The sequence below is a fragment of the Acanthopagrus latus genome, chromosome 23, assembly GCF_904848185.1.
Source record: "Acanthopagrus latus isolate v.2019 chromosome 23, fAcaLat1.1, whole genome shotgun sequence".
Taxonomy (NCBI): domain Eukaryota; kingdom Metazoa; phylum Chordata; class Actinopteri; order Spariformes; family Sparidae; genus Acanthopagrus; species Acanthopagrus latus.
The window spans coordinates 17888386-17900312 of NC_051061.1; the positions used below are offsets into that span (position 1 = coordinate 17888386).

Sequence of the window (11927 nt, forward strand, 5' to 3'; positions counted from 1 at the left end):
TGTAATTGATTCCATTGAACAGACTTAACTTATCAATAAATAGTACAAATCTTGCAGTGTCTCTCTTGGTTCATGTAATAACAATAATTATAATAATACTTATGATAATAACAAAACACAGGAGAAAGATTTTAGTTTTTTAAATATTTAACATAATTAAATTATAACCTATCTGCATGTAGCCTAAATAGGAATACTAATGTTCCTTCTACAGATACACAAAAGGGTTATTATATTCATACTTCAGAGTGAACCTGAGTGAGAGGGGTGGAGAGGAGCACTGCACATAAGGACTGAGAGAGACGCTGCGATCACAGAAACTCTGTGAACAAGTGATACAAGTCATTTGCTGAACTTACAGAAGAGAAACTACAACAAAAATATCAATCTCATCGCACTAGTACTGATCCGACACCAATACTCACCTTGGTATCGATACTGTCGATATTTGGATCGATCCGCCCATCCCTAAAATGCACCTGAACACAACGTGCCTTGTCCTGCTCAAATTGGTTTCCCTGAAAAATTATCAAAAGTAAATATTTCACTGTTAGCTTTCTCTAGTTATGTAATGACTGATTCATTACTACCACGATAAGGTGAAATGATTAAACAGGCATACAAAAAGATACCTTCCCCTTGTTTATTGGTAAAATTACATTTTTTTTCCTTCTTATTTCTCTACCCATGACCCCACCCCTCCCCACGATCCCCCACCTAGCAGCAGCGGCTGCTGTGCAGGTACTGTTGTGCTAGTTGTTGATGTCATAACAGGATGACAACGCTGCTGAAAGCAAACCCTCCCTGATATGAACAGTAAAAACAAAGAAAAGAAAAGGGAAAGGAAGCTGATGATAACATCTCAATTCACAAAGGTGATGAGACAGAACCAGTGCATTTAATACCATAGATCTTCAGAAAAAAATTAAGACATAAAAAAAAAGAAGAGGAAAAAAAAAAGAAAGAAATCCATCACAAAATAATTAAGGTTAACGAAAACATGTAGAGGTTGGGAAGATATTGTTTTGACAATAACTACTGATTGATTGATTATAAACTTGAAAAGTCTGATACAAATACAGCAATGTTGTCAATACACAGTTGTGATTTTGGTCAAGAAAACAAATCTTGCTTTATGTATTTGTAATTGTACACTGATGATTCAAAACCATTACATTAATGCTAAAATTACTCATGGGTGACAATGTTAAAGTACTACTTACTGTATATGGTTTGATAACATAGATGGATGATTGTAAAACCTTAAAGTCTAGGCTTTAAAATCAAACTGAACAGCCTGTGTCAAAAGAAGTTGAAGTAATAATAATAGTGATAACAATAACAATGTAATAATTCATCTACACAGCTCTATCAAGAAGGAAATCTGTCCATTCCCGTCCTCCTGTTACGAACCTTCTCTCATCATCTTTTCCAGGAAGCGGACCGGGAACAAGACAGAAAAGTGAAGGACTGCTGCATGCACCTGGACTGGAAAGTTTTAACATTGCCGTACGACCATGATGGAAATACTTTAGAAATTTACGGTGCGTAGCAAAGCAGGGGGTAGAAGAGAAAGGACAGGGCCAATGAGCCTGTTTCTATTCCTTCTTGTTGCATTATTTTTTTCCCTATACACAAATACAGAAACAAAGGTGAGCAGGATGGGCCTACTAAGTGCCACTGATAATGACTGATCTTTTTTTGCCTCTTCTCTTTCTTCCATGAATGGGATGCGTTTTTTTTTTTTCCCCTAAGGTGACGTCAAGTGTCCATCATCAATAGAGAGGTCATGGATTGGCAAGTCCTTGGGTTAAAACATGATTCTGTAAATAAGCCTGTGGGTTGATTTCTTGGTCTGTTGGTTGGTTCGTCAGTTGGAACCGGGTCTGGCAGTTTACTGGCCAAACAGTTTATTGGTGCTGTGTTGCTCAGAGGGTAGTTGGTCCGACCGTGGTTTGGTTTGACCGATGGGACGTTGTTTAACAGCTGGCTAATATCTGGTCTGGTTGATCGAAGCTGTAGATTGGTTGGGTCAGCTGACTTGTTGTTGTGTTAGTTAGTTCCCGCCCCCACAGCACTGGCCACTTCTGCCCTGTGGTGCAGCTTCCTGCAGGTCCACTCCACCTCTGGCCCGTCCACCAGCGCCTGCTCCACCCTGAGGCTCATTCTTGGGAAGCTTCTTGGCTGTTTTGGGTGAGAAGAACAAGTTATTACTTTCTGCACTGTGGTAACAAATGACTAATTTCAATGTTGATTATTCTGACAATTATTTTTAGCAATGTTTTGTCAATAGAAAAGACATCTGGGCGGAGGCCAATAGTGATATTTCTGAGTAAAAGATACTGATCATATCCAAGAACATATACAACAATACTGATTTATCTGTGATAGGCCAAAATTGGCTGAATAATGACTCATTATTTTCAAATGAGTCATCAATGATATAACTATTTTATTTAGAGCCAGAGGTGATTACCATAACAGTCAATGTGTCCTTGTGAGTTTTAAGTGGCACTTACCTATAGCCATAAAAATCTCATTGACATTCATAGCCGTCTTGGCTGAAGTCTCCATGAACAGCAAACTGTTGTCATCTGCATATGCTTGTGCTTCCTGTAGAAACAAAAGAGCAACAGGCAAATTGACAGCTAGTTTTAATTTAAGTTGTAATTTCCCTGATTGTTAAAATCTTCTCTTTACCTGGAAATCTACAGCTCTCTTGTTGGCCAGATCCGCTTTGTTTCCTGCCAGTGCAATAACAATATTGGGACTGGCCTGTCGCTGCAGCTCCTTTACCCAGTTCTTGGCACGTGTGAATGTATCCTTTAAAAAGAAAAAAAACAAAAACATGCATAATCAGGAGACACAGTGCTTTTAAACTTTAAATCCCTGATACAGGTTTTACATGTCCAGAGGAGCAAAGGTCTGTCGCATCAATCATCAACCCAAGCTGGAAGACAAGGATCCGCAAACCAACGACAAAAGGCTTGCAACTGTCTTGGCTGACTTCCTGTATCTTTCAACACTAACTTACTGTGTTGGTGATGTCGTAGACCACGATGGCAGCCTGGGCTCCCCTGTAGTACATGGGTGCTAAGCTGTGATACCGTTCCTGTCCTGCAGTGTCCCAGATCTCAAACTTGACTGTTGTATCATCCAAACATACTGTCTGTGTGAGGAAGGCAGCTGGAAAGAGAATAAAGTCAGACAATTACACTTGGGATTCGCAGGACTCATGACTGAGGCTTCTCAATGCAGTAGTAAGAAAGTCAAGCACTTGTGCAGCTGGAAATACACAAAACATTACAGAAATATCAGGTTTACAGTAACAACATAAAGAGCAGGCCCAAGTGCACACAGCTCGCTTACTCAGCCAGCTGTCACATGACAGGGGAAACTGAGCACATACTTTAAAGCTTTGTAATCTTTGACCAGGCGTGCAGCTGACCACAAGTTCAGTAGAAGTGAAAACATGCTGACTCGCTTTGAGTCTTTGGCGAGAGTAAGCACTGAGCATCCTGTCTGTTCATCCTAAAGCCACACTACTCAGAAGACTGAAGAAACATGGAAGTGTTAGTGAAACACAAAGAGGTGGCAGAAAATGTAAAGGTGGTGCTACTTTATAAGTTTACGTCTTCACAGCATTTCTGGAATTACAAGTAGAGTGACAGAAAATTAAATAAAAGAACGGCTTTGATCATTTATTTATAGTTTCTATCATTTTTCAAGTAACATATACTAGTTGTGGCTCTACCATTGTGATCATTGTTCAGTTTCTCATCTTAGCAGCCTTAATTACTAGGGCTGTAAATTCAGAGCAATTTCAGTTATTAATGATCAGTAAACAAAATATCATTAAATGTTCTAAAAGGTTGTAGATTTCTATTTCAAGTGAACAATAAAATGTAGCATTTTTGTAGCTTCAAAGCAAAACCACGTCTCAGCATTCTCCCAACAGCTAAAGTAGTATCGATTTTAAAATGTTACAACAACTGAGAAATACAATAAATAGGCTCCATGAAGTCTCAGGAAGCCAAAAAAGTGGTTTGAAGAGACAATATTTACACTCAGGACGCGTGTTGAGCCTGTGAACCCACGTTGCCACTTTTAGCATTGTAAGACTTGGATTGACTCGACAAGGTGTAAAGAGCCATTTTATTTTATTCGTTGTCCGATTTCTTTTTAACATCTAAAAAAATCATGTCCCCATCAACCTGAGATGGTTAGGATAATGCTGCAAAGATGTTTTGCTGTGAAGCTCCACAGAGGTTTAGTCATCAGCAGGGGGGATGAGCAGGTAATGAGTGACATTTCATTTTTGGGTGAACTTATCCTGCTAATCAGCTTTGGTAAGCCGGCGGGAAAGACGTGAGTGAAGTTAATGAACTAATGAACAACAGGTTCAGTGACTTCTCAGAAGTCAGCCTCTCCAGTAGAAACATGTCTCAGTTGTTTTTCTATCTGGACTGAAGATTTACACCTGACATCACAATCAAAGTACTTCTGTAGCCCTCAGGCTGTAGTTACAGTCATTCGGAGCCGACACATTTAAGCAGACCATTTTGAAAAATATCATAGTTACTAACAGTATCATATTCTTGTTTGTAAATGACTCTATGATCAGCTTCACTAATCTAAAAGAGGTCCAGGAAACCCCCCAGTATTGTCTCAATTCCTTCCTGTTTCAAGTAACTGTACTCCTCTGCTTCTGCTAACAAGTGCAAGAGACAGAACTATTTTCAGCCCTTCATCAGCAGAAAATCTAAAGATATGTACGCAATATGTTTCTGCAAAATCAAACTACATGTCTGCCATGTGTGAAGAGCATGGTGGCTCATGGGAGAGTCGGGTGATCAGCTGCAGATAACTGGTTCTGCCAGCCCTCCTTCCTGTACAGACTCTGACATCAGGAAAGATTAAGACCTATAACCACTCTGTACTGGAAAGGACATGTTTTTGTTCTGAGTACAAGAAAACAAAAATTAGATTATCTACAGCTGAACTATGTATGGGTTGGAAACTTATATATTATGACTTCATAGATGTTATGTATAATTTGTTTGGATGATTCCTCTGAGCTGAAGAGATGACATGACGGACAGCCGAGCCTCACCTCCGATGGTGCTCTCCTGGTACTCGTGGAACTGGCCTTTGACAAAGCGCAGCACCAAGCTGGACTTCCCCACCGCCGATTCCCCCAACAGCACCAGCTTGAACTGGCAGATCTTGTTGCTCGCTGCTGTGCCGTTGGTCCGTGCTGGTCCGCCTCGCCCTGCCATGGTGCAGTGTTGGAGACTGGGAGCAAGCCGGGTGAAGAGGGAGGAAGTGTGGTTGAATTTAGGCTTAGGTTTGGTGCAGGGGCTGGCGAGGGCTGGGTGAGGCTGAGCTACACAGGGGTATGTTCAGTTCAGGCGGGTAGATGAGCCAGAGGAAGAGGAGACCTCACCAGTGGGAGCTGGAAAACACCACACAATTAGTAAAATACAGTTTAACTGTAAAATGTACCAACAGTAGCTAAGTTTACACTGTTGTTGACACAAAAACCTGCATCACACTAGGACTGGGCCTCCAGATAAGATCTCGTATTTAACCATGTTTAGTATAAACAATGCTGTCTTATTTGAAGCTGGGTGCTCTGTCATGCTCCCACAGGTTGTCCTAACAGTGTGTGATTTTTACATCGCTGTACACCGCTCTCACTTTAGCTTTACTTCAGCATTTTCAAAATAAGAGCACTGATGGGGCAGGTGTATGTTAAACACATCTTACAACTAGATTTGAAGAAATGAAAAACAAACATATACATTAAAGTGTATGAATATCCAAAAAAACATACAAATTAAAATAATGCTTAGCCCTGACACCCTTACAAGCGTGTTCAGCACATTTCTTCCTGTGAGTCATCTCTTAACAGATTTCTGCTGCTGTTTTAACACAGGGTTAAGTTGTCTGCCGCAGTTTGCTGCACCAAACGCCGATAGGGTACTAAAAATAAAACATTAACATTAATCAGCAAGTCACACACACAGTAATTATCTTTAACTCTGCAGCGTCCAGTCACCACATATTGCTGAGGCAAAATGTAAGCTATGTTTCTGACTCATTCTAGTTGTGGTACTCATAATCTATGAGGCTGACTTCAAAAAAAAAAAAAAGGCTTTTACAAATTTTTTCTCCGGCCTGATTTGGCACAAAAAAGCTTCATAGCTTTACTTGATAAAAACAAAGTACGCCAACGGTTTTATTCTCTTTACTCAGGCCTGCTTTGCGCATCTGAAACCTTGCCTAATCTTTTTTTTCAGTTGGGTGATACACATGAGGTCAGCCAGCTTCTGCTTGGTCAAAAGACAGGAAACACAACTCAGCTCAAAGCAGGAAGTTAAGATTGCAGAACACATTTTACTGCTGAGCGCATTAAAAGTTGGGATAGCCTCAGCTTTGTTTCTGAAGGCCAGTAAAAGGTTTGACTGTTCCTGAGTGAGAAGGGAAACGTCAAGACTGAAGAAAACTGGATTAAATAGTCTATAGGTTTTGGTTATGCTGTGCTCTTTCTCAGCTCGATACTGAGCTGGGTTTAAGCTTCAGCATGTGACAACAGGTCACGGCTCCGACCATAAAATATTCAGAAATGGCATGTTTCATTTGACAGTGTACCGACCATGCAGCTAATTTCTGCTGTGTAGGTTTCTCTCTACCATCTTGTGTTGTTGCATTACTTTAATTTTAGACATTGTAGAGCATCATGGGACATTAAAAAAAACATACCAGCACCTTTAATGTTTTCCCTTTTAATCCAATCTTAAAAATAAGTCTGCTTACTTAACACAGTGGCATTGCCCGTGTTATGATTAAAGAAATAGTGTCCAACTTCAAAATGTTTCCAAATCTGTTTACTTTCAATACAGATTTTAAAAAGTGTGCATGGAAGTACACCTGTAACCAACTGCAGCAGACATCTCTGCAGGGCACTAAATTGTCTAACAGGCAGACAAACACCATCACAAGGCGTGAAAGAGCAGAGGGAGTCCTTCACAGCAGTAGCAGAGCTGAAGAACGAATAAAGGCACTCTGTTCACTGGGTCAGCGTCGGTCTGTACTCATTTGATTGCAAGCCACAGAGCTGAGCTCTCACCTGTTCACATTCCTCACGACAGGAAGCAAAGAGTAAGAGGGGGCACAATGACTAGCAAGTGCCTCAAATCAAGCTGCAGTTTAACTTTAAAATGTGCAAAATATTCCTGCAAGGGAGCATGCTCAGGATATACTTAAGTCCCCTCCATAGTCTCACAAATTCCTGTGAGTAACACTGCGTTATCTTTTACTGAAAATTAAGTCTTCATCACATATGGACAATTTTAGAAACTGTGCATTTGTCTGGGTACAGAACCACAGATTCAAAAGGTTTGGATACTATATATTTCAATGTTAGTCAAAACAAAACCACTTTGCAGCAGCAATTCACCAGAGGAATACAGCAAAGTAAAGTTCAAAGGCCTAAAGAGTACAAAGTGTGTCCTTGGCTGAAGCTTTTTGCTAGCAACAGATACTGCAGGATGTAACTATAAAGCTAATCGGATCAATTACTGCATCAGTTCTACACGCACTGATCGACTGTATACAATGTCAAAAAGTAGAAGTGGTCCTCTAGTTTCCAATCAGAGGCTCTGTTGCACTGAGACAGACCTGCACACATCTTAAGCAGCCTGCGACAAATGCTTTGATGGCATCCCTAATGGGCTCTGAAGACCTCCACAGGGAAGTGGGTCAGAGAGAGAGACTGTGGGACATGGGTCAGAGAAAAGGCAGGAAGAAGGAGCATACTAGAAGGAAAGCCTGTGAAATATTCATCATGGCCTCCCGTACGCTCTGCTGCCAGATATCCAAACACTTAGCAGAGACTGCAGTGCATTGACCACTTAAATGTGGGAATGTGTGAGTAAATTAAATACCTGTATGGATGAGAGCTCATTTGTGGCAGTGGCAATATCTGCACCAAAAACTGAAGTAATTATTAATAATATTCAAATGAATACTTGTGGTTCATTCTATGAAAGCTACCAGTCATGTAGTCCCTTCCTCTCGAGTTGTGATGTCGCATGTACGGCTCCAAAATCAAAAAGAAAGCAAAAACAAAGACTGAGAGGACGCTGACGGTGGTATTACTCATTAATGACAGTTAATAAGCGACGTCATTCTCAGAAACACAAGACAGTTCCGGTTAAAAACAAGTTACCAGAGTTGTTGAGACTCAGATCTTTGAAGAAAAGAACCATTGTGTTATGTATTTTGTACAGTGGCCTATATGATATGTGTCAAGTCCAACTGTTGTGGCATGAACATTCAGACAAAGTTTGGATTCTTCTCTTCACCCGTGGCACTAAAAAGGAAGCCTCATTTTTGCAAAAAACTGTACATCAACTTAAAACAACAACTCAAAATGTAGTAATTTTTGTGCAAATCTAAAATTTGACCGGTAAGTTCTTTACAAGGAAGTTGGCTTTTGATTACAGAAAATAAACACATAACTGGCAGCATACTCAACAAACAATGTGCCAACGTGTATTGACTGTGCAAAAATCTGAACTCAGTCATATATTCCATTTAAGCTGTAGTCCAACAATCTCTGTGGCTGCTGTCATTTACCAGTTTTGTGAAAACAAGCAGGGACTTGTGCTGCTAACTCAATGTGGAGGGTGGGGTCCTGGAAGAACTGGTGGTGTCTGATATGAGGGATGCATCACCATCCTCCTTTTGCCTATCATGCCAAACGGTCTCACCAGGAAGAAGGAAATTTCCACGTATAGTGAAACCATGTTCTCAAGACCCACAGATAATTGGATATGGCTTGTATATGGAACACAATAAAGACACAGGAGCAGAACAAACCTTGGGATTTCAAGTAAAACAGGAAAAGCTCTTGATCCAAGTTAATCTCTGCTACAGTTTCGTGTTTCTAATAAAGAATGGCTTTGGGAGTAGTGGCAGGGAAACTGGTGACATAACTCAGGAAAAGCAAACAGGATACTCATCACTAGCAGTTAGCCATGCCAATAGGGAATCACAGGTACTTCCTTTTCTCGTGACTTCGGTGTTAAAAGCTCAGTATACAAACACAGGAATAAAAGTTATCCACAGCCCAGACCAAAGTCTGCACCTCCCTCTAAAATCACAGTCAAAAATTCAGACCTAACCAACAAGTTTAAAAAACATTTACGACATGGTTACAAAACTGCTCACCATTTGAGATTACTACAGTAAAGGCTGAGTCTTGCACAGTTTTTCCTATGTCTAAACATGGCACGTGAAAAAACAAAAGCAGACCTTCTCTTGCAAGTTCTTCTTTATGCAAGAAAATATGAGAGCAAATACGAGCTCCCATACTGGCTGTAATGATAATACAATCCTTTTTGCATCTCATAACTCATCAAGCCACATAACAAACCTTTGATAGCAGCTTTTCTTGGAAATTATTGGAACAAAAGCTTTAAAATCTACTCCTTTTTGAAGATATAAAAAACAGGCTAGGTAAGACATAGTTGTTGGAATACTCAGTACTCAGTTCATAATACACTGTAGAAAATGTAAAAACAGTACAATGTAGGGCTGCAAAAGCTTTTTATTTTCACAGTAGAATAATCTCCAGCTCTATTTTTTTTTTAATTAAATGATTAGTTCTTTGGTCTACAAAATGTCTCAAAATGGAAAAATATTTCAATGAGTGTTCCTCAAAGGCCAAGATGAAGTCCGCAAATGTCTTTTTTTGTTCACAACCAGACATCTTCAGTTTACTGTCAAAATATGAGTAAAGAAATGACAAACGTTCATGTTTGAGAAGCTGGATTTATAGAACTTTGTCTTTAAAACATAACTCAAAGTGATATATTGATTCTAAAAACAGCTGACAACTCATGGAGACAACAACAACTAATGGAGACCTGTTACAATGCCAAATTCCCAAACCTGCCACCTCAGACATTACTGAACCATACTCTGATTAAGAAGAGACAGGTGCCCTTAATAACAAATGTTATGTGTACTGACGGGGGACAAACTCACAGTCCTTCTATCAGGACTGGTCGGTCAAGATGCGTCACCACTTTGTAAGGACAAGGTCCATACACCATAAACATAACAGGTGCCAGAGCAAGTAATTATAAATCCATTCTGCGTCCCAAAGGTCCAAACTCTGTGCCTCCTGTCGAGCCATAAAGAGAAGCTTTGAAGACACATGACTTGTGTGAATATATTGGCTTTCACATGTAGACACATTATAACCTCAACAATGCTAACTGGCTGAAGTACAATAACAATGTTGTCGGCAGTAATGGCACCTTTATGACACCTAATGTGATGGCACTTCTGAAAGCTTGCTGGTATTTACAGGCCTCAGAGTGAAAAACTGTGAACCCAGTTTACTGCCTGAAACGAGTGCCTAAGTTAAAGCTCACAAGGCAAACCGTAAAACTGGTGTATGCTTAAAAAATACAACAAAAGGGACACTGAACAAACGTCAAACGACCTGTTTAAAGTGGATCTTCTTGAGGGAAAACAGGCGGCATGAGAGCTAACTCACACATAACCTGTGACTGGGAGGGTAACAATTATTAGCTGGCACTGAGCGAGGACGGCTAGGTTTGACCCAACAAGTGTAACCTATCACTCTTATCGAGCACAATTTCAATCAAAGTTAGTTTAAACTGTTTACTTCTGGCTGGTTGCAACTAGCTAGACTCGGCTAACTCGTTACCCCGACACAGTAGACAGGTTAGCGGTTGAGAAAATAACGCACTTAACGTTGCTAACCAAGACGTGTTCGGTGGCTACAAGACGGGTGACATGAAGTTGACGTAGCCGGTCAGAATTATGCGACCGCCATCGATAACTGACGCTAGGTAGCATAACACTGAGTCGTAGTTGTGCCAAACACTTTGCCAGGCTAACCTCAGCGACATCATTAAATTATCATACACCTAGCATTATCACTAGCTTGCTAGCATGAATCGTCGTTTAAAAGAAAACTCACGACAAGCCGCTGGGAGGAAAACTTGAATTCTGATAGCGTTAGCCTGGTTAGCATCTATAGCCAACTGTCGAAAACGTCAATAGACAACTTTCCTTTTCTCGGCCGCACGTCGTCAGCTGTTTGACATTAGACCACATCGAAAGCTCGGACTCGTTACTGTGTCTGCTGCAGACATTTATTAATGTCATATGTCTCTCACTAATGTACGTGCCAAGGCTTTTAGGGACGTTTTTACGTGGTGTCACAGGGCTAGAAGCTCGTAGGCTCTCTCGATCCAGTCTGATGGACATTTCGGCTGAACCCGGACTTGGCTGATCGGTTGATCACAATTTGACAGAGGACATCTAAACACGGTTAACAGCTGCGCCAGAAAAAAAGGCCAGCATGCGTTCAGTGTTAGTCTTAATCACCACCTTCAGTAATTTCAAGTTGTTAGACTTACAGTACTTTTTCTTCTGTCGCTGGGCTCATCGGCGGCGGTTGGCTTCTTCTTCTTCTTGGGCTCTGGCCTTCCCTTCCGGTTAGCGATTTTTCCGGGAACGTCCCACTTTTTGTCAGCGGCCGTCTGACCAATGGCAGCAGCGGTGTGCGGCAGACAGCAGCACTCTGCAGTTCGGGGAGGGAGGGAGGTGTGCGGCGTGTGTTCATCAGTCCACAGCTTTTAATTTAAACACAGTCATATCTCCAGGATGGAGATCCTGAGGGCCACCTGTCCCTGGTCACTGCCAGACAAGTGTTGTATTAGAAATCTGATTAAAGTGTCATCAAACAAATCTGCATGTCTCTAGATTTTGAGACACTAAGATTTATTTTACTTTTCTATACACCTGGTCACTTTTTGGGCTCCACTGGTAAGTTACACATTGTGTAAAATGCATGATGATTTCAAAATTGAGTGAGAAAA

At 40.8% G+C, this 11927-nt stretch overlaps 1 protein-coding gene across 1 annotated transcript; it reads right to left on the minus strand.

The window, feature by feature from the left end:
* Positions 1-849: 849 nt before the first annotated feature.
* Positions 850-11621, minus strand: rab5c (RAB5C, member RAS oncogene family). The gene is made up of 6 exons (XM_037087883.1): positions 11466-11621; positions 5114-5455; positions 3035-3186; positions 2701-2823; positions 2520-2613; positions 850-2184 (listed from the first exon to the last, which is right to left on the minus strand). Exons 2-6 carry the CDS (start codon positions 5277-5279, stop codon positions 2057-2059), a joined length of 663 nt encoding a protein of 220 aa, XP_036943778.1. The 5' UTR covers positions 5280-5455; positions 11466-11621; the 3' UTR covers positions 850-2056.
* Between the last annotated feature and the right edge of the window lie 306 nt (positions 11622-11927).